Source organism: Hevea brasiliensis, chromosome 13, assembly GCF_030052815.1.
Source record: "Hevea brasiliensis isolate MT/VB/25A 57/8 chromosome 13, ASM3005281v1, whole genome shotgun sequence".
In the NCBI taxonomy this organism is placed as follows: domain Eukaryota; kingdom Viridiplantae; phylum Streptophyta; class Magnoliopsida; order Malpighiales; family Euphorbiaceae; genus Hevea; species Hevea brasiliensis.
This window is the reverse complement of record NC_079505.1, coordinates 16,286,196-16,310,113: the sequence shown is the minus strand read 5'-3', so window position 1 is coordinate 16,310,113 and position 23,918 is coordinate 16,286,196. Positions and strand designations below refer to the sequence as shown.

At 35.1% G+C, this 23,918-nt stretch overlaps 2 protein-coding genes across 3 annotated transcripts; both read right to left on the bottom strand.

The window, feature by feature from the left end:
* Window positions 1–14,569: 14,569 nt before the first annotated feature.
* On the bottom strand, window positions 14,570–18,771 carry LOC131171846 (G-type lectin S-receptor-like serine/threonine-protein kinase At1g11410). Its single transcript, XM_058131875.1, has 7 exons — window positions 17,088–18,771; window positions 16,768–16,902; window positions 16,485–16,663; window positions 16,172–16,382; window positions 15,800–16,037; window positions 15,527–15,677; window positions 14,570–15,017 (listed from the first exon to the last, which is right to left on the bottom strand). Exons 1-7 carry the CDS (start codon window positions 18,358–18,360, stop codon window positions 14,709–14,711), a joined length of 2,496 nt encoding a protein of 831 aa, XP_057987858.1. The 5' UTR covers window positions 18,361–18,771; the 3' UTR covers window positions 14,570–14,708.
* A 3,032-nt stretch (window positions 18,772–21,803) lies between these two features.
* Window positions 21,804–23,685, bottom strand: LOC131171849 (cysteine-rich receptor-like protein kinase 15). Of its 2 annotated transcripts, none has more exons than XM_058131881.1 (3): window positions 23,460–23,685; window positions 23,088–23,325; window positions 21,804–22,304 (listed from the first exon to the last, which is right to left on the bottom strand). In XM_058131881.1, exons 1-3 carry the CDS (start codon window positions 23,509–23,511, stop codon window positions 22,250–22,252), a joined length of 345 nt encoding a protein of 114 aa, XP_057987864.1. In that variant the 5' UTR covers window positions 23,512–23,685; the 3' UTR covers window positions 21,804–22,249. The 2 variants fall into 2 exon arrangements, with proteins under 2 accessions (XP_057987864.1, XP_057987863.1); XM_058131880.1 differs by lacking the exon at window positions 21,804–22,304 and adding an exon at window positions 22,314–22,963.
* Window positions 23,686–23,918: the final 233 nt, after the last annotated feature.

Genomic DNA, 23,918 nt, shown 5'->3' with positions numbered 1-23,918 from the left:
TTATGTCTCACTACTATCATTTAAATGTAGTTCCCAACATCCTGACTGTCCAAACTGACGATAGTCGTCGGAATAGTAGGATATACAGACTACTTACGGTGAGGGCGTTATAATTCTTCCCCTCTAATTAAAATTTCGTCCTCGAAATTTACCTGATATGAAGAGCTGAGGGAATTGTTGCTTGATCATCTCCTCGCTCACCCAAGTTGCCTCTTCTGTGTTATGGTGTCTCCAAATAACTTTCACTAGTGGAATTCTCTTGTTTCTGAGTTTTTTTTGCCTCCCGTGCTAAGATTCTAATTGGCTCTTCTTCATATGTCAAGTCAGGTTGCACAATTATCTCTTCTGCTTAAATGACATGTGAAGGATCTTATCTGTACCTCCTGAGCGTTAACACATGAAATACATTATGAATCTTGTCCAGCTCAGGTTGTAAAGCTAGCCTATAGTCTGCTGGACCCACAGGTTCAATGACATCGTATGGACCAATAAACCTAGGGCTTAACTTACCCTTCTTGCCAAATCTTAACACTTTCTTCCAAGGTGATACCTTGAGAAACACCTTATCACCAACCTTATACTCTATATCCTTTCTCATCCGGTCAGTATATGACTTCTGTCTATTTGAGGCGGCTTTCAGGTTATCCCTATTTGCTACCCACACCACAGTTTGCTCTCGGACTTTATGGTACCAGATTCCAAGATATCTAAACCTGGAACTTTTGGGGCTAAAGAATCCTAATGCAAACTTATTTTCTCTAGAGATCAGAAAGTCACCATCATGAATGGTTTGGTTTATAGTTATGGTGTCTTTGGAAGAAGACAATGCGAAATGGAGGACTAGAAGAGAAGAATGCAGGAACAACTTTCGAAAATCCATTCTGGTTCTGTAATCTTCATTGAAGTGAAACTTATGTGGGATGTAGTCATATTTTTAACCTAGAAAAGTCCACAAGGAGCTAAGACTTTTGACAAGTAAACTGAGATTTTTTTTTAACTATATTTCTTGTCTTCTTCACCAACGAACATTGACAATAGTAGCCTACTTTTGAACATTGCAGACTGAAGAAACGTGCCCATTGAACCAAATGCACTAACGTGGAGGAAAATGAGCTTGCAAGCCAAAAACAACGGAGGAAGAGAATGGACGAGGTCCATTAAACTACAGCAGAATCCCTACTCATTGGGACATTTTATCGAATATTTGGACTGCGTTCCATGAAACCCAACCAAGCAAACGCAATGAGAGGAGCTCCCTCTCCTCTTCCATATTTTATTTAAAAGAGGTGGAATTTCCAATTCCACTAAGCCAGCCAATATTACCAAACTAATATACACTTATAAAAATAAGGTTATGTCACTTTTCCTATTAAATAAGGAATACGAAATCTGTTTAATTTTATATTTTTTAATTAATAATTTATATAAAAATATTTTTATTAATAATTTTTCAGAAAATTAAAACTTTATAAAATATTTGAATTTTATTTATTTTAAAAAATAATAAATAAAATTTTTATTTATTTAAAAAATAATATTAGATTGTATTCTACTTAGATAAATTAAAAAGAAAGGAGGAGAAATTTTCCAAGAAAAGATTATCTGTGCTGAGGCTGTTCTATTACGGTGGATTTCACGTTTTGTCTCATTATTATGAACGCATGTACATGGAATAATTTCTCCTCATATTGGATTATTAAAAAAATAATTAAATATATGTTAACTAAATACAAATTAATTAAATATAAAGCTTATTAATATAAATAAATATGTTTGATTAATTAATTTTTAATTTTTAAAATCAATATTTTAATATATATTAGATTTTTTTTTAAACAATATTTATTAGATTATATGTGCATATATTTCAATTATCTTTCTAAGTTTTATATAAAAAATATTTATATTTTAAATATTATTATTAAGTATATTTATATAAAAATATAATATTAAACCAATAAAATTCTAACAGGATGAACTTATCACTCAAGCTATAAATTTTCTAGTCATTTCTTTGAATAATAATTCTTTTGTCATTTCTATTGAATAATATATATATATATATATATATATATATATATATATATATATATATATATATATATATATATTATATGATGTTACATTATAAAAGGATATAATAAATTTTTTTCATAATATTTGAAGGGTTAAAAAAAATTAAAATACAAAAAATTTGGATTCATTATTAAAAAACTTTATCAATATGTTATGAAATTAAAATAATTTGTTAAAATAGAGTATATTAGAAAGCCTCAATTAAATTAGTATTTTGGGTAAATTATGATATAGTTTCTAAGATTTGAAAAAATTTATAACTTAATTTTATATTTTTAAAAATAAGTAATTTAGTGCTAAAATTTGAAAAAACCTATAATTTATTTCTTATTGTTATAATCCCATTAAATTACTGTTAATTTAACAAAAATAATCAAAATACTCTTATTTTTATTTTTAATCTTAAAATAATTTAGTTCCCAAATTTTTTTTTTAATAATTTAGTCTTTTAAATTTTTTTATTGATAATTTAGTCCTTATATTTTTAAAATGTGAGTCCCATAAAATTAAAAAATTTTAATTTTAAATTATTAAAATATGAATTAATTACTTTAAGGACCTTAAAATTTTGATTAATTACAAAATTATCCACATATTTTACAAATATCCTTAAATATTATAACTATTTAAAATAAGCCCTTATAATTTGTAAAATTCTATTTATCTAATTATTATTTTAATATATATATATATATATATATATATATATATATATATATATATATATATCAATTTATAGTATTTTTATATATTATATTATATTTTTTTACATAAAAAAAGAAAAAAATATGAATATGGACAAAAATTGTTATGAAAGTAAAATTTTAAAAATTAAATTATTTTTAAATTATAAATAGAGTTAAAAACATGTTGATTTTTTGCAAAATTTAATGAGAAATTAACTGTACTTCTAATGATAGGAATTAACTTGTAGATTTATTAAAACTTCTAGGACTGAATTGCTTGATTTTAAAATTACAGGGACTAATATATATGTTTAACTAAATCTCAAAGATTAAATTATCAATAAAATAAAATTTCAGGAATTAAATTATTTTATATTAAAAATAGAGTTAAGGATATTTTTGGTCATTTTTGCAAGAATTAATAATAACTTAACTGAAATTTTAATAGTAGGGACTAAATTGTAAGTTTTATCAAATGTTAGAGACTAAATTACTTAGCTTTAAAAATACAAATATTAAATTATAAGTTTTGTCAAACCTCAATTATTAAATTATAGTTTATCCTAGTATTTTCATAACAAGTTTTTGCATCATACAAACATTGCTGGAGGAAAAAAAACAATTAAAAAACGCAATCAAATTGGCTTTTTTATTTAAAGAAAATTACTATTTAACTCTTGCATTTTAATGAAATTAACTATTTGATCATTATATTTTAAAAAATATATTATTTAATCGATATTTATCAAACTATTTAGTTCATTTATCAACTTTTTTGTTACTCAAATAAATTTTGGTCTAGTCAAATAACTATTTAGTATTATATTTTGGTAAAATTAATTAATTTCTATATTTAAAAAATATATTCCTAGATTAAAAATAAAAATGTTTTGTATGAAAGCTAAATCTAAATTTACAATTTTTAAAAAATTATTCTAGTATTTTCATTTAATTCTTTGCGTTATATTTTTACATTTTCTCTATTGAAAAACAATACTCGATAAAGTGTTAGTTTGTCACGACCCAACCTATGGGCCGGACCGGCACTAGGACCTGGGCCAGCCTAAAGCCCCCGAGGCCCGTAGTAAGCCTAACTGTTCATTTACCCAATGCTGAGGCCCATTTGGGCCCAATTTCAAGGAAACAAACGGACAGAGTCCGGCCATAAAATGGACTTACCAACGGGGAGTTTTTGACTCACCCGACCTGTAAACACAATAAACAATCTATTGGGGAGCTCAGCTCACCCTCCACATACTCATCAACATAATAATAAATGGGAGCTCAGCTCCCTCATCCAATCCATCAAAACAGACTTAAAATATTAAGTTTACAGGTCCAACATGATAATAATATTACAGACCAAATTCAAATAATTACTGCTAACACATGCGGAAATTCTAGGAGTAAATGAAATTACACAAATATCGATAAACAACCTGCGAAGTATAAAAGCAGGTTAACCCAGAATAAAATATCCTCCTGCGGCCTGTAAAAATTTTTGAACAGGAGTGAGCGTTCGACTCAGAGAGTAAAATATCAATTTTAACCATAATCTCTATAACTATCTCAGAACTAATGCACCCTGTAGAGTGAAATGCAACATCAACATCATATTCACATCATAGCATCAAAAAGGTAATTTGGAGCACTCACACACCCTGTAGCATCAATCATAATATATTGGGAGCTGATCCCCTATACAGCTCTCTTAAATCCAACCTGGTGCCAGCGAAGAACTCAAGCCGGACTTTCGCTTAATAAACCAAATCGAGGGTCCCAACGAAGAACTCAAGCCGTGACTACCCCTCGAAGGAACGGGTCCCAGCGAAGAACTCAAGCCGTGACTACCCCGTCCTATCCATAGTCCACACCACATCACACGCACGCCAACGCACGCACACTGCTCCAAATTACCACAACAACACTCATGGCACATTAACAGTTATGAATGCAACATAATTCGTGCCTAGAGTTTAACTACATAAATATATGCATATAAGTGATGCATGGGCATGCTGAACATATAATAATATCGAAATTACAATTAAAATTAATATTTTACTCACAAACTTGACGATAAATTACTGTGGCGGCTGGGCGGAGGAAGAAGGCTGTCCCGGCTCACCTGACAATTACATTACATCTATTTAATAAATTTGACTCAATACAAACAAAGAAAAAGATCAAGTACGTCCTAAGTCGTGCCGAAAATCCGGCAGAGTCTCCCCTATACCTAGAACCTACCCAACCTGCAAAAGGGCAAAAAAAATGCACTTCTATATTCACAATCCATATATCAACAGTTCAATCATATCACACAGCCCCTCCTGGGCCCATCAAATCAATCATCCATGACAATACGCAAAATTTCAATTTAGTCCTTATTATTGATCATTTTTGCAAAAACTGCCCAAACAAGCTCTAAAAATTATAAAACTTTGCCCCGCGGTCCTTAGCAATATTACTAAGCTATTGCAAAAAGAATCGTAATTTTCTAAGCTACCACGAATATTTTATGGATTTTTAATCCTATTTAAGCACTAGAAAATTATGAAAAAACAAGGTTCGGGTTTACCTTTGCTGATTCCGACTTCGGGAACGCGCTCGACGCCCGACAATGGGGCTAGCCAAAACCTCGGTCCACCCGAGACTTTTCCAGAACGGTCCGTTCGCCCGAAATTTGCAAACCCGGTCAACTGTCGAGTTTCCGCGAATCGAGGATACCTACACGAAGCCCATAACACGGGGGTTAGTACATAAATTTTTCAGAATTTTCTAAGCTCATTTAATGGTCGAAAATACACCGCGGTTCGTGGGACCCACCAAAAACGGTGTCGGAAAAATTCGAAATTTATGTCGCTGCGGCTCTCGACGAATGGAGCGCGGCCGGTGGCCTCGCTTTCCTTGTGGGATTCACGGTTTGAGAAATCTAGCCCAAAAGTCGAAATGGGCTAAAATCTTCCCGAGCAAAAATCGGACAATCCGCTCGATGGATTTCTGCGTTTGGTGTCTATGGAAAGCTCACGAGTAGATGATTTTGGACACAAGACCCGGCCCAATCGGTGGTCGGATCGGCCGGATTTCGGCCGGGAAGCTGGAGCGCGCGCGCAGGGGCGCCAGCGCTGCTCGCCGCTCAGCGCCACGCATGGTCCGGAGGCGCGCCGGCCGCTGGCCGGGTCAAGGCGGCGCCGGCCTGGTCAGGGGAGAGGAGAGAGAAACGAGAGAGAGCAGAGGGAGGGAGCGTCGCGCGGGAGGAAGAAAAGAGAAGAGACCGGTCCGACCGGCCCGATCCGGCCCGATTCGGCCGGCTCGATTCAGACACAAAATTTTGAATTTTTACTCGCTCGGACCAAAACGAGGTCCAAAATTCAAAAATTCCATAAAACTCGTAAAAATACGTAGACTCCAAATATATTTTTAGTTTTGCCACGTGGTCTTTAAATTAATTTTTAAAATCATCAAAGTTTATATTTTCATAAAATCGAACCCTATTTTTAAAATCCGAAAATCTCAAAAAAATTCCTAAAATTCAAATAAAATTAAAATACCAAAAATACTCATAAATAATAAAATTTTGGGGTGTTACATTCTCCTCTTACGTAAAATTCGCCCTCGAATTTTTACACAAGGCGTAATAAAGCACATGATTATACATTGAACAAATATGGTACTTGCTACGCATGTCCCGCTCGACTCTGTGTGCACTCTTCCACCGATCGACTCTCCACAAAACCTTAACCATAGGGACTGCTTTGATCTCACTGCCTCACTTGGTAGTCCACTATGGCTACAGTCGCTCCTCAAATGTCAAATTTTCTTTTAGCTCTATCACATCCTGCATAGACATGAGAAGGATCGGAATGTATTTCCTGAGCATGGAGATGTGAAACACGGGATGAACGTGAGAGAGGTTGGGTGGTAGCTCCAACCGGTAGGCAACCGCTCCTACTCTATCCGTAACCTCAAAAGGTCCAATATACCGAGGTGCCAACTTGCCCTTCTTTCCAAATCTCATGACTCCTTCATTGGAGAAACCTTCAGAATACATAGTCGCCATCGCAAACTCCACATCCTCCGTCTGGGTCCGTGATAACTCTTCTGTCACGAAAGTCGTCTTGATCGCTGCTCGATTAAAGGAACTACCTCAAGTGTACCGCACTAGGTCTACATCATGCACCTTCGCTTCCCCATTTCTCGCCCAACACAGAGGAGACCTACACTTTCTTCCATATAGTGCCTCATAGGGTGCCATCCCTATGCTGGAGTGATAACTGTTGTTATAGGCAAACTCCACTAAAGCTAGCTGCACATCCCATTGACCTCCAAAATCCAAGACACTCATGCGAAGCATGTCTTCCAGTGTTTGGATTGTCCTTTCTGACCGTCCGTCTGTCTCGAGGGTGGAAGGTCAGATCAAGTTCAACTGCGGTGCCAAGAGCCTCCGCAACTTTCTCCAAAACCGAGAAGTGAACTAGGCCCTCTGCCGATATTATGGAAGCCTAACTCCATGCAATCTGACTATTTCTCGAATGTAGAGCCGCATACCGTGCGCTACGTAATATGTAGTCTTCACGGTAAGAAGTGAGCCGATTTGGTCAAGCGGTCTACAATTACCCATATCGAATCATATCCTCGCGTGGTACGAGGCAACCTACCACAAAATCCATAGTGATCATTTCCACTTCCATTCTCGGGATAGGGAGCTCTTGCAGCCTTCCCCGACGGTCTCGGTGTTCAAACTTCACCTTCTCGACAAGTCAAGCACTTGGACACAAAGTCTGCTATGTCTCTCTTCATACCATTCCACCAATAGCTATCTTTCACATCATGGTACATCTTGGTGGAACCTGGGTGGACACTGTACAGTGTATAGTGTGCCTCTCGCATGATTTCATTCCTGAGATTGTCTACATCGGGCACACATATCCTAGAACCTTGCACTAGGGCGCCATCATTGGCAAATCCAAACTCACCACCTTCACCTTGTCAGACTCTTTCTATGATCTTCATCAATTGTTGGTCTCGTGGCCGGGAAACTCTAACTCTGTCCCTCAAGTCTGGCCTCACTGAAAAGTGAGCCAACAATACCCCCTCATCTGAAAGATCTAGGATTAAACCTTGATCCATCAACTCATGTACCTCCTGAATCAATGGTCTCTTCTCATCAAATGTGCGCCAAACCGCTGTAAGATTTTCTCGCTCAAGGCATCTGCTACAACGTTGGCCTTCCTGTGGTGGTACCGATGGTGCAATCATAGTCTTTCGTAAGCTCCATCCATCTCCTCTGCCTCAAGTTTAAGTCCTCTGTTGGAAGATGTACTTTAAACTCTTGTGGTCGGTGTATATCTCGCACACTTCGCCATACAGTAGTGTCTCCAGATTTTCAAAGGCAAAGATTACACCGCCATTTCCAAATCATGGGTGGGGTAGTTCGCTCATGCCTCTTCACCGCCTTGAAGCATAAGCCACTACCTTTCCATTCTGCATCAAAACACACCCTAGGCCAACTCGAGGCGTCACAATACACGGTGTATCCTTCACCACTCACAGTAGTGTCAACACAGGGCGGTGGTTAGACACTCCTTAAGCTTCGAAACTCACCTCACAAATATCCATCCAAATGAATGGAACATTCTTCCCGGTCAACTTAGTTAAGGGAGCCGCTATCCTGAAGAAATCTTGTACAAAACGCCTATAGTAGCTACTAAACCCGTGAAAACTTCGCACCTCGCTGGATCGTTGTAGGCCTAAGCCAATCGCCATGACTTCAATTTTCTTGGGATCCACTTGAATACCGCCTCTAGAAACCACGTGTCCCAAGAATGAGATGCTTTCTAGCCAAAATTCACATTTCAAAATTTGGCGTATAGCCGTGCTCCTCAAAGTCCGCAACACCATCCTCAAGTGCCACACGTGTTCTTCCTCGGTCCGAGAGTATACTGTAATGTCATCTATGAATACGATGACAAACGGGTCCAAAAATGGCTTGAACACCTGCTCATCAAGTCCATGAAGGTCTTGGTGCATTAGTGAGTCCAAAAGACATCACCAAGAACTCATAATGACCATATCTTGTCCTCAAAGCCGCTTTGGACACGTCCTCATTCCCGATTCTCAATTGATGGTAGCTCGACCGCAGTCTATCTTGAAAAGAATCTAGCTCCTTGAGCCGATCAAACAAATCATCGATCCGAGGAAGTGGATACTTGTTCTTCACAAATACCTTGTTCAAATTGCTGTAGTCGATACACAACCTCAATGACCCATCCTTCTTTCTCACAAATAGAACAGGAGCACCCCAGGGTGAAGTGCTCGGACGTATGAAACCCTTGTCCAAAAGCTCCTGTAGTTGCTCCTTCAGCTCTTTCACTCGTTGGTGCCATCCCGTAAGGTGGCATGGATATGGGGTTTGTACCCTAATAACATCAATGCGTAACTCTATTCCCCTTTCTGGTGGCAACCCTGAAAGCTCTTCAGGGAAGACATCCATGAATTCTCTGACAACAGGAACATTTTCCATGCTGACATCTTCTACAGATGTATCTCTCACCAATGCCAAATACCCTTGGCATCCACGCCTCAACATTTTTCTGGCACTAATCGCTGACACCAAATTATATGGAGCCACGCTCCTGTCACCATCAAAGCTAAACTCTTCCACACCAGGTATGTGGAAATATACCTTTGTTCCCGCAGCCTAAGGTGGCATAATGAGTTGCCAACCAGTCCATCCCCGTGATTACATCGAAATCCATTCATCGTAGAGGAACCAAGTCTGCCGGGAGGATCTTTCCATCCACTACCACCGGGCTACCCGAAATACCATGTCTACATCTATGTTGTCACTAAGTGGGGTAGCTACTGACAAAGGGCACTCTAAAGTTGTAGGGTTTCTACCCAACCTCATGGCAAACACAGGGGAGACAAATGAGTGCGTAGCACCCGGATCTATCAAAACACGAGCCTCATAAGAATGCACTGTAAGAATACCCGCCACAACCGCATTTGAAGCTTGAGCATCCCGGTGGGTCGTGGTGAAAACCCGAGCTTGACTTCTACCCCGAGTGGCGTAACTCGACATCGACTTCTACCTCCCGACCGCCTCCAAATCCACGTCCCCTTGTCCTCGCCCTGTGGCCATCGAATCGATCGCCGCCATGTTGGAAGCGCCGGATACAATCAAGCCGAGGAACATTTGCAACAGAACCCTGTGACCCCATCTGTGGCTAGCTAAACATGGGGCATTCTCTATCAAAGTGACCCGGTTGGCCACACATGAAGCATACTCCTGATCCCATCAAACAAGGTCCTGAATGTCCTCTTCCACACTGTGCACAAGGTGCCAAGGAGGATCTGAGCTGCACTAATCGCCAGACTCGAATCGTGACCACCGCCGGATCTGCACTGGTTCAATCCTCGTGGTTTGTGTCTAAAACCACTTTTCTTGTTCCTACTCTTTCCTCTGTAATTACTCGCCACCACTATCCGGAGTACCCATGGAAGGGACACCGAGGAACCCTCGCCTGCTTTTTCTTTGCTCTTCCGCTGTCATCCACAAAGATAGCTAATCTCAACTGTCTGCTCGATCAACCACCACATCAAAAGATCGACGACATCATGGCCAGTGTTCGCATACCTCCCGCCAAGCCCCTTTAGGAACCTCTTCACCTTCATAGTCTCTGTAGCTACCTGGTAGGGGCATATCTGCTCAATTCCGTAAATTGCAGAGCATATTCATCTACTGCACTGCCATTCTCGCCTTAGGGCCTCAAAAGCCCACTGTTTCTGATCTCTGAAGCTTTCTGGCACAAACCGATTGATGAATAGTTCCACAAACTGAGCCCATGTCAAACCCTCCATCCGGGGTAACACGTAGTCATTCATCCATTGTCTAGGCATAGGCCCCATGACGTGCTGCATACATTCTATCAGTCTTCCATCACCAATCAGAATTGCTCTCGCCGTCATGCAGGAATCTAAAAACCGATATGCATCGTCTGACACATCATAAGTTCCAGGCACCAACTTCTTGAAATTTATGATCTGTTTGTAAGATTCCTCTCTTGGTGCGGTGGACTGCTGCTGCTGTGGAGGGTGGACCATATACTGCGCCATCATGTCGATGGTTCTCTCGCACTACCTAGAGTAGCCGCCATGGGGTCCATAGGACCTGTGCCATGAAAGATCGTTTCGACCGTGGGTAGCTGCTCTTCTACTAGAGCACCACTAGGCCTCCTACCCCGCCTCCTGGCAGCGCCATCCTCGTGGCTGACACCTCGTCAGGCACATCTGGCTCTGGTGCAGTGGCAGCTCTCCTGCTTCTACGCATTTTCCTGAAATTCAGCAGCATTAGCCCACAAAATTCAAAACTGCACATTACACAGCTCTATAGACTCATATTTATACATAACATATGGAGCAGAAACTAGAAGCAAAGATGACAATGCAAGACGAATGTGGACCCTATATTTCCGCATGTGACTCCTAGTAGACTCTTCCCAACACTTTAGACAACATTCCCTAAGAATCTGGAGCCTAAGCTCTGATACCACATTTGTCACGACCCAACCTATGGGCCGGACCGGCACTAGGACTTGGGCCAGCCTAAAGCCCCCGAGGCCCGTAGTAAGCCTAACTGTTCATTTACCCAATGCTGAGGCCCATTTGGGCCCAATTTCAAGAAAACAAACGGACAGAGTCCGGCCATAAAATGGACTTACCAACGGGGAGTTTTTGACTCACCCGACCTGTAAACACAATAAACAATCCATTGGGGAGCTCAGCTCACCCTCCACATACTCATCAACATAATAATAAATGGGAGCTCAGCTCCCTCATCCAATCCATCAAAACAGACTTAAAATATTAAGTTTACAGGTCCAACATGATAATAATATTACAGACCAAATTCAAATAATTACTGCTAACACATGCAGAAATTCTAGGAGTAAATGAAATTACACAAATATCGATAAACAACCTGCGAAGTATAAAAGTAGGTTAACCCAGAATAAAATATCCTCCTGCGGCCTGTAAAAATTTTTGAACAGGAGTGAGCGTTCGACTCAGAGAGTAAAATATCAATTTTAACCATAATCTCTATAACTATCTGTAACTAATGCACCCTGTAGAGTGAAATGCAACATCAACATCATATTCACATCATAGCATCAAAAAGGTAATTTGGAGCACTCACACACCCTGTAGCATCAATCATAATATATTAGGAGCTGATCCCCTATACAGCTCTCTTAAATCCAACCTGGTGCCAGCGAAGAACTCAAGCCGGACTTTCGCTTAATAAACCAAATCGAGGGTCCCAGCGAAGAACTCAAGCCGTGACTACCCCTCGAAGGAACGGGTCCCATCGAAGAACTCAAGCCGTGACTACCCCGTCCTATCCATAGTCCACACCACATCACACGCACGCCAACGCACGCACACTGCTCCAAATTACCACAACAACACTCATGGCACATTAACAGTTATGAATGCAACATAATTCGTGCCTAGAGTTTAACTACATAAATATATGCATATAAGTGATGCATGGGCATGCTGAACATATAATAATATCGAAATTACAATTAAAATTAATATTTTACTCACAAACTTGACGATAAATTACTGTGGCGGCTGGGCGGAGGAAGAAGGCTGTCCCGGCTCACCTGACAATTACATTACATCTATTTAATAAATTTGACTCAATACAAACAAAGAAAAAGATCAAGTACGTCCTAAGTCGTGCCGAAAATCCGGCAGAGTCTCCCCTATACCTATGACCTACCCAACCTGCAAAAGGGCAAAAAAAACGCACTTCTATATTCACAATCCATATATCAACAGTTCAATCATATCACACAGCCCCTCCTGGGCCCATCAAATCAATCATCCATGACAATACGCAAAATTTCAATTTAGTCCTTATTATTGATCATTTTTGCAAAAACTGCCCAAACAAGCTCTAAAAATTATAAAACTTTGCCCCGCGGTCCTTAGCAATATTACTAAGCTATTGCAAAAAGAATCGTAATTTTCTAAGCTACCACGAATATTTTATGGATTTTTAATCCTATTTAAGCACTAGAAAATTACGAAAAAACAAGGTTCGGGTTTACCTTTGCCGATTCCGACTTCGAACGCGCTCGACGCCCGACAATGGGGCTAGCCAAAACCTCGGTCCAATTCGAGACTTTTCCAGAATCGTCCGTTCGCCCGAAATTTGCGCATCTTGGCCAATCGCCGAATTTCCGAGAATCGAGGATACCTACACGAAGCCCATAACACGTGGGTTTGTACATTTATTTTTCTGAATTTTTTAAGCTCTTTTAATGGTCGAAAATACACCGCGGTTCGTGGGACCCACCAAAAACGGTGTCGGAAAAATTCAAAATTTATGTCGCTATAAGCTCTCGACGAATGGAGCGTCTTGGTGGCCTCGCTTCCTTGTGGGATTCACGATTTTCGAGAAATCTAGCCCAAAAGTTGAAATGGGCTAAAATCTTCCCGAGCAAAAATCGGACAATCCGCTCGATGGATTTCGGCGTTCTTGGTGTCTATGGAAAGCTCTCGCCGAGTAGATGATTTTGGATACAAGACTCGGTCCAATCGGTGGCCGGATCGGCCGGATTTGGCCGGGGAAGCTGGAGCGGCGCGCGCGCGCGCAGGGGCGTTCAGCGTTTTCCGGCCGCTCGGCGCCACACCGGCTGGCTTGGCACGGCCGCTGGCCGGGTCAAGGCGGCACGGCCGTGGTCAGCGAGGAGAGAGAAACGAGAGAGAGAAGAGGGGAGGGAGCGTCGCGCGCGGGAGGAAGAAAAAGAGAAGAGACCGGTCCGATTCGACCGGTCCGATCCGGTCCGGTTCGATTCGGCCGGTTCGATTCAGGACACAAAATTTTGAATTTTTACTCTACCTCGGGACCGAAAACGAGGTCCAAAAATTCCGAAAAAATTTCATAAAACTCAGAAAAATACGTAAACTCCAAATATATTTTTAGTTTTGCCACGTGGTCTTTAAATTAATTTTTAAAAATCATCAAAGTTTATATTTTCGAAAAATCGAACCCGATTTTTAAAATCCGAAAAATCTCAAAAAAATTCCTAAAATTCAAATAAAATTAAAATACCAAAAATACTCATAAATAATAAAATTTTGGGGTGTTACATAGTTGATATAGATTTTCAAATAATTAAGGCGATAATCTAAAAATATTGATTTTCAATAGAGAAAACATAAAAATGTGCCAAGAACTTGAATGGAATTATACTTAAATAATTTAAAAAAAAATATAAATTCAAATTTATTCTTCATTATAACAAAATTTCTATTTCTCATTAAAATATAAACACTAATTAATTAATTCATAAAAATTTTTAAAAAAAAACAAAACAATTATATTTTTTAAAATATAAAAATTAATTAATTAATTAATTAATTTAACTAAAATAAAAATTTTTTACCTTTCATTTATATTCACGTAATCATCCTGTCCCGTCGCATTAGTGGCTCATTTTCAGTAGCCCTTGGCATTTTTAGTAATTTTCACATAAAATTAAAGCTCGAATTTCAAAACTCCTTTTGTAAATACAATAATTTAATTCATTTATTATTTAAATGAATTAAAAATGTACTAATTATAATAAATAAACATTTGAATGACATATAACTTTATGGGCTTTCAATAATTTGTAGTATAATGCCACATGTAATAAAAACAAACTCTCACATCATCTAAAAAAATTGTAACTGGACAATTTTTTATATTCCTTTTTAAGGACTAACTTTATAATATTTATACAGAAAAATTATATAAATTTCACATATATTTGTGTTTTGGATTCAATTTCATGACGAATTAAGTCTAAACAAAAAAAATAATAATATCAGAAGAAGCATATTTTGAATCTCTATGCTAAAAATTTATGTAATTGAGGAGAGAGATATTCAACGACATACAACCTCAGTAATTGTCTCCTCATCCACAGAACAAAATCTTTCTTTTGGTTCTAATGAGCTAGAACTAATAATACTAGACTTTCTGAAAGTGAATGCAGGTTGCTTAGGAGAAGGAAGACTAATTTCGCTATTTAACATTAGAACGACAGCTGACATGGTCGGTCTTTCCATTATATCTTCTTGCACGCATAAGAGCCCAATTTGGATGCATCTCAATACTTCATCAGGAGAACAAGAATGCTTTAGTGATGAATCAACCATCTCCCATGCTCTCTCTTCTCTCCATAAATGCCATATCTATAACATCTCATCGTTAGATGAACCCATAAACAAATTATTACAATTCGAAAAATAATTAGTTACTATAAGTATCTTCAAGGGTAAAATATTTTTATGCTCACTGAATTTTACAAGGATTTCTTTATTGTGGTCATAAAAATTCAACTTTTCATAATTTGATCACTAGTTTTATTTATTTATTTTTCTTTCAACTAGTGCATGCTGACTTGACAGTGGTGATTTTGGTAAGAATTTCATTGGACATCTAAGATGATATACAAGTCAAGATAGATACTAAAAATGAGGTCTAGATCAAAAATCAAATTGAAGAAGCCTTACAAAACCAGCCTCAAATTGAATGCCATGTCAGATTTCTGGTGGTTTCCCACTGAAGTCAGGAAACTAATTGCAACAAAATCGAATTTTAGTTACAAAATTGCAACAAGTTCTAGTTTTATGACCACAAAGAAAATCAATGTAAAATTCAATGATGATTAATATAATTTACCCATATCTTTTTAACTTACTTTTCCTATCATGCTTGGGTAAAAATCCTCTTGATAAAAGCTATTGTTCCTTTTCCCTGTAATAATCTCTAATAATATGATGCCAAAACTAAAGACATCAGATTTCGTTGAAAACTTTCCAAATACCACATATTCTGGAGACATGTACCCACTGCACATGAAAATAGATAGAAAAAAATAGTTATAATGCTCCTTTCAAATTAATGTAAGATACAAAGGTATTCTTAGCAAGGGTTCCGTGTGTCTAGTCACTGAGTGTGTAGGTATACTTACAATGTTCCAACTATTCTGTTTGTCTTCTCATGAGTTTGGTCGCCTTTGAAGATTCTAGCTAGGCCAAAATCTGAAATTTTTGGATTCATTTCTTCATCCAATAGGATATTGCTGGTTTTTAGATCTCTATGGATAATTTTCAACCTAGAATCTTGGTGAATATATAAGATTCCACGAGCAATCCCAACGATAATATCAAAGCGTTTTCTCCAATCCAAGATTGACCTTCTTGTTTCATCTAACAAATGATTTCCAATTGAATCAGTGCCAATTTATGCATTCAATGTCCATCACTCATATTGTTGAACCAAATGGAATTAGACAACTTGTGGAATACAATGCTAAATAAAGTAGAATATACACAGGACTTACTGAAAAGAAAGGAGTCCAAGCTTTTGTTTGGCATGTATTCATAAACTAGCATCGGTTCCTCTCCCTGGATACAACATCCTAGGAGTTTCACCAAATTCTGATGTTGAAGTTTTGCAATCAATAAAACTTCATTTTTAAATTCATCTATTCCTTGCCCTGAATCTTTTGAAAGTCTTTTCACAGCAACTTCCTTTCCATTAGACAATTTACCCTACAGTCATGTTTTCACATTTAGAATCTCACAACAACTAGAGACGAAGACAAGCACATGTACATAGTTTTAGACATTTGCACATAAGTTATATATATGCACCTTATAAACCACACCAAAACCACCTTGCCCTAGTTTGTTAGCTGGAGAGAAACTGTTAGTTGCAGCAAGTATAGTGCTCAGATTGAAAAAAGCAATCTCTGGATGACTCATGCTACCTTCGACTTGATTTTCCACTGTGCCAATTGTATCAAGCCACCTTTTGTTCCATTTGTTCCTCACTGCCATCAAAATGATGAAACCAGAATGCTTAATGCTTACTCAAATCAAAGGTATGAATATACATAGATAGGCACAAAACATCATACAAAATCTTGTTTCTTACCCCTTTTCTTCTTCTTCTTGAGCCACAAATATGTAAACAAGATGATGACAAACCAAGCTGAAACAACAGATATTACTAAAATGGCTAACATATCCTTCCTTTTAAGAAAACCATTCCATTTTTCGGCAATTTCAGCTGTGTGAGTAGGGAAAAGAATTTATCATTGTTCCATCAAAGAGGAAAAGAAAAGGAAGTTAAAAGGCAAGGTATAATGATAGAACATAAGCACAAACAATTCATGCAACGCTGATTATCCAATTTGTCACCTGATTATACACATTGGTTTTGTTCAAAATTTGTCGAAGGCAAAAATACATTACCTAATTCGACTGCATCAACACGAACATAAATATCATTTCCCTCTTCCCTATCGTGTGCAGTGTCCATCAATTTGCCATACCATGTCAAACAGCCAGTCTCCTTCCCAGCAATATCTATGCTTGCATATGCAGAGCATGAACAATTCCTCCTGCAATTCCTTTCACAGTCCCTTGGACTCATATTCATGCTTACCCAAACTGCTGCTGAAGTGTCAGGTACTTTAACATTTGCCACTTTCACAAATCCTTCCCCATGGCCACATAATGAGGTAGACTCTAGCCGCTTCCTGACACACCCGCCTGATGCATCTTTTAGAATATGCCAGTCCCTTGGGGACTTGGGTTCATACCCCGGTAAACAATCACATTCAAATCTTCGACTAAGAAATTCAGGATCACATATTCCATAGGTACCACAATGCCCATATGGATCACATGGAGATCTTGGCGTCGACTGGAATTCATTCCATTTGCCATCTTTTTCTTGCCAAATTATTTTCTTGAGAAGTCCTGAATAGTCCAACATTAACCTTAGGATAGCGGAAGCATCAGAAACAGAGTATGCCGCATATGTCTCATTTTGATTGTTGACAAAACTAGCATTGAATATATATGCATAATATTTCCAGGGCCAAGGAAAGCCTCGCCAAATATATTTTGTACCCCAGTAGATAAAGACCTGTGGTGATCCTTTTGGGTTGATCTGAAGTGAGAAGTTTCCAGTTCCGGGGTCAGCTGCTGATCTCCAAGATATCAGGAACCGGTTCATGCCTGTCCTTCGGTCCAACCCAAGTTTCATTCCTGGCAGCATAGTATCCGTAGGATGATCAAAGCTTTCCCACACAGTACTTTTACTTCTATCGTCGAACAAAACCAAATTTCCTGTATCCAAGAGCTGAGCTACAACACAAGTATCTGTAGCCTCCACTGAGACATTTGTAGACCATACAGGAACCTTCAAGTTATGGTAGCTATGGAGAACGAGATTTCCATATTGGTCAATTGATAGAACTCCCGAGGAACCATTGATTGGATCATCCCTATTTGCTACCCACACTACAGTTTGCTCTCGGACTTTACGGAACCAGATTCCAAGATATCTAAACCTGGAACTTCCGGGGCTAAAGAATCCTAATGCAAAATTATTTTCTCTAGAGATCAGAAAGTCACCATCATGAATGGTTTGGTTTATAGTTATGGTGTCTTTGGAAGAAGAAAATGCGAAATGGAGGACTAGAAGAGAAGAATGCAGGAACAACTTTCGAAAATCCATTCTGGTTTTGTAATCTTCATTGAAGTGAAACTTATGTGGGATTTGGTCATATTTTTAACCTAGAAAAGAGCTAAGACTTTTGACAAGTAAACTATATTTCTTGTCTTCTTCACCAACGAACATTGACAATAGTAGCCTACTTTTGAACACTGCAGACTGAAGAAACGTGTCCATTGAACCAAATGCACTAACGTGGAGGAAAATGAGCTTGCAAGCCAAAAACAACGGAGGAAGAGAATGGACGAGGTCCATTAAACCCTACAGCAGAATCCCTACTCATTGTGACATTTTACCGAATATTTGGACTGCGTTCCATGAAACCCAACGAAGCAAACGCAGTGAGAGGAGCTCCCTCTCCTCTTCCATATTTTATTTAAAAGAGGTGGAATTTCCAATTCCACTAAGCCAGCCAATATTACCAAACTAATATACACTTATAAAAATAAGGTTATGTCACTTTTCCTATAAAATAAGAAATACGAAATCTGTTTAATTTTATATTTTTTAATTAATAATTTATATAAAAATAATTTTATTAATAATTTTTCAGAAAATTAAAACTTTATAAAATATTTGAATTTTATTTATTTTAAAAAATAATATATAAAAATTTTATTTATTTAAAAAATAGTATATATAAAAAATAATATTAGATTGTATTCTACTTAGATAAATTAAAAAGAAAGGAGGAGAAATTTTCCAAGAAAAGATTATCTGTGCTGAGGCTCTTGTATTACGGTGGATTTCACTTTTTGTCTCATTACTATGAACGCATGTACATGGAATAATTTCTCCTCATATTAGATTATTAAAAAAATAATTAAATATATGTTACCTAAATACAAATTAATTAAATATAAAGCTTATTAATATAAATAAATATGTTTGATTAATTAATTTTTAATTTTTAAAATCAATATTTTAATATTTATTAGATTTTTTTTTTGAAACAATATTTATTAGATTATATATGCATATATTTCAATTATCTTTCTAAGTTTTATATAAAAAATATTTAAATTTTAAATATTATTATTAAGTATATTTATATAAAAATATAATATTAAACCAATAAAATTCTAACCGGATGAACTTATCACTCAAGTTATAAATTTTCTAGTCATTTCTTTGAATAATAATTCTCTTGTCATTTTTATTGAATAATTATATATATATATATATATATATATATATATATATATATATATATATATATATATATATATTATATGATGTTACATTATAAAAGGAAATAATAATTTTTTTCATAATATTTGAAGGGTTAAAAAAAATTAAAATACAAAAAATTTGGATTCATTGTTAAAAAAATTTATCAATATGTTATGAAACTAAAATAATTTGTTAAAATAGAGTATATTAGAAAACGTCAATTAAATTAGTATTTTGGGTAAATTATGATTTAGTTTCTAAGGTTCGAAAAAATTTATAACTTAATTTTTATATTTTTAAAAATAAGTAATTTAGTGCTGAAATTTGACAAAACCTACAATTTAGTTCTTATTGCTATAATCCCATTAAATTACTGTTAATTTAACAAAAATAACAAAAATACCCTTATTTTTATTTTTAATCTTAAAATAATTTAATTCCTAAATTTTTTTTAATAATTTAGTCTTTTAAATTTTTTTTATTGATAATTTAGTCCTTGTATTTTTAAAATGTGAGTCCCATAAAATTAAAAAATTTTAAGTTTAAATTATTAAAATATGAATTAATTACTTTAAGGAACTTAAAATTTTGATTAATTACAAAATTATCCACATATTTTACAAATATCCTTAAATATTATAACTATTTATAAATAAGCCCTTATAATTTGTAAAATTCTATTTATGTAATTATTATTTTAATATATATCAATTTATAGTATTTTTATATATTATATTATATTTTTTTACATAAAAAAAGAAAAAAATATGCATATGGACAAAATTGCCATGAAAGTAAAATTTTAAAAATTAAATTATTTTCAAATTATAAATAGAGTTAAAAACATGTTGATTTTTTGTTAAATTTAATGAGAAATTAACTGTAATTCTAATTATAGGAATTTACTTGTAGATTTATTAAAACTTCTAGGACTGAATTGCTTGATTTTAAAATTACAGGGACTAATATATAGGTTTAACTAAATCTCAAAGATTAAATTATCAATAAAATAAAATTTTAGGAATTAAATTATTTTATATTAAAAATAGAGTTAAGGATATTTTGGTCATTTTTACAAGAATTAATAATAACTTAACTGAAATTTTAATAGTGGGGACAAAATTGTAAGTTTTATCAAATGTTAGAGACTAAATTACTTAGCTTTAAAAATAAAAAAATTAAATTATAAGTTTTGTCAAACCTTAGTTATTAAATTATAGTTTATCCTAGTATTTTCATAACAAGTTTTTGCATCATACAAACATTGCTGGAGGAAAAAAAAACAATTAAAAAACGCAATCAAATTGGCTTTCCTATTTAAAGAAAATTACTATTTAACTCTTGCATTTTAATGAAATTAACTATTTGATCATTATATTTTGAAAAATACATTATTTAGTCGATATTTCATCAAACTATTTAGTTCTTTTATCAATTTTTTTGTTACTCAAATAAATTTTGGTCTAGTCAAACAACTATTTAGTATTCTATTTTAGTAAAATTAATTAGTTTCTATATTTAAAAAATATATTCCTAGATTAAAAATAAAAATGTTTTTGTATGAAAACTAAATCTAAATTTACAATTTTTAAAAATTATTCTAGTATTTTCATTTAATTCTTTGCGCTATATTTTTACATTTTCTCTATTGAAAAACAATACTCGATAAAGTGTTAGTTGATATAGATTTTCAAATGATTAAGGCGATAATCTAAAAAAATTGATTTTCAATAGAGAAAACATAAAAATGGTGCCAAGAACTTGAATGAAATTATACTTAAATAATTTAAAAAAAATATAAATTCAAATTTATTCTTCATTATAACAAAATTTTTATTTCTCATTAAAATATAAACACTAATTAATTAATTCATAAAAATTTAAAAAAAAAAACAAAACAATTATATTTTTTAAAATATAAAAATTAATTAATTAATTAATTTAACTAAAATAAAAAGTTTTTACCTTTCATTTATATTCACGTAATCATCCTGTCCCGTCGCATTAGTGGCTCATATTCAGTAGCCCTTGACATTATCAAGCCCTTGGCATTTTTAGTAATTTTCACATAAAATTAAAGCTCGAATTTCAAAACTCCTTTTGTAAATACAATAATTTAATTCATTTATTATTTAAATGAATTAAAAATGTACTAATTATAATAGATAAACATTTGAATGACATATAACTTTACGGGCTTTCAATAATTTGTAGTATAATGCCACATGTTATAAAAACAAACTCTCACATCATCTAAAAAAAATTGTAACTGGACAATTTTTTATATTCCTTTTTAAGGACTAACTTTATAATATTTATACAGAAAAATTATATAAATTTTACATATATTTGTGTTTTGGATTCAATTTCATGACGAATTAAGTCTAAACAAAAAAAAATAATATTAGAAGAAGCATATTTTGAATCTCTATACTAAAAATTTATGTAATTGATGAGAGAGATATTCAACGACATACAACCTGAGTAATTGTCTCCTCATCCACAGAACAAAATCTTTCTTTTGGTTCTAATGAGCTAGAACTAATAATACTAGACTTTCTGAAAGTGAATGCAGGTTGCTTAGGAGAAGGAAGACTAATTTCGCTATTTAACATTAGAACGACAGCTGACATGGTCGGTCTTTCCATTATATCTTCTTGCACGCATAAGAGCCCAATTTGGATGCATCTCAATACTTCATCAGGAGAACAAGAATGCTTTAGTGATGAATCAACCATCTCCCATGCTCTCTCTTCTCTCCATAAATGCCATATCTATAACATCTCATCATTAGATGAACCCAAAAACAAATTATTACAATTCGGAAAATAATTAGTTATTATAAGTATCTTCAAGGGTAAAATATTTTTATGCTCACTGAATTTTACAAGGATTTCTTTATTGTGGTCATAAAAATTCAAATTTTCATAATTTGATCACTAGTTTTATTATTATTTTTTTTTTCAACTAGTGCATGCTGACTTGACAGTGGTGATTTTGGTAAGAATTTCATTGGACATCTAAGATGATATACAAGTCAAGATAGATACTAAAAATGAGGTCTAGATCAAAAATCAAATTGAAGAAGCCTTACAAAACCAGCCCCAAATTGAATGCCATGTCAGATTTCTGGTGGTTTCCCACTGAAGTCAGGAAACTAATTGCAACAAAATCGAATTTCAGTTACTAAATTGCAACAAGTTCTAGTTTTATGACAACAAAGAAAATCAATGTAAAATTCAATGATGATTAATATAATTTACCCATATCTTTTTAACTTACTTTTCCTATCATGCTTGGGTAAAAATCCTCTTGATAAAAGCTATTGTTCCTTTTCCCTGTAATAATCTCTAATAATATGATGCCAAAACTAAAGACATCAGATTTCGTTGAAAACTTTCCAAATACCACATATTCTGGAGACATGTACCCACTGCATATGAAAAACAGATAGAAAAAAAAATAGTTATAATGCTCCTTTCAAATTAATGTAAGATACAAAGGTATTCTTAGCAGTGGTTCTGTGTGTCTAGTCACGAGTGTGTAGGTATACTTACAATGTTCCAACTATTCTGTTTGTCTTCTCATGAGTTTGGTCGCCTTTGAAGATTCTAGCTAGGCCAAAATCTGAAATTTTTGGATTCATTTCTTCATCCAATAGGATATTGCTGGTTTTTAGATTTCTATGGATAATTTTCAATCTAGAATCTTGGTGAATATATAAGATTCCACGAGCAATCCCAACGATAATATCAAAGCGTTTTCTCCAATCCAAGATTGACCTTCTTGTTTCATCTAACAAATGATTTCCAATTGAATCAGTGCCAATTTATGCATTCAATGTCCATCACTCATATTGTTGAACCAAATGGAATTAGACAACTTGTGGAATACAATGCTAAATAAAGTAGAATATACACAGGACTTACTGAAAAGAAAGGAGTCCAAGCTTTTGTTTGGCATGTATTCATAAACTAGCATCGGTTCCTCTCCCTGAATACAGCATCCTAGGAGTTTCACCAAATTCTGATGTTGAAGTTTTGCAATCAATAAAACTTCATTTTTAAATTCATCTATTCCTTGCCCCGAATCTTTTGAAAGTCTTTTCACAGCAACTTCCTTTCCATTAGACAATTTACCCTACAGCCATGTTTTCACATTTAGAATCTCACAACAACTAGAGACGAAGACAAGCACATGTACATAGTTTTAGACATTTGCACATAAGTTATATATATTCACCTTATAAACCACACCAAAACCACCTTGCCCTAGTTTGTTAGCTGGAGAGAAACTGTTAGTTGCAGCAAGTATAGTGCTCAGATTGAAAAAAGCAATCTCTTGATGACTCATGCTACCTTCGAAATGATTTTCCACTGTGCCAATTG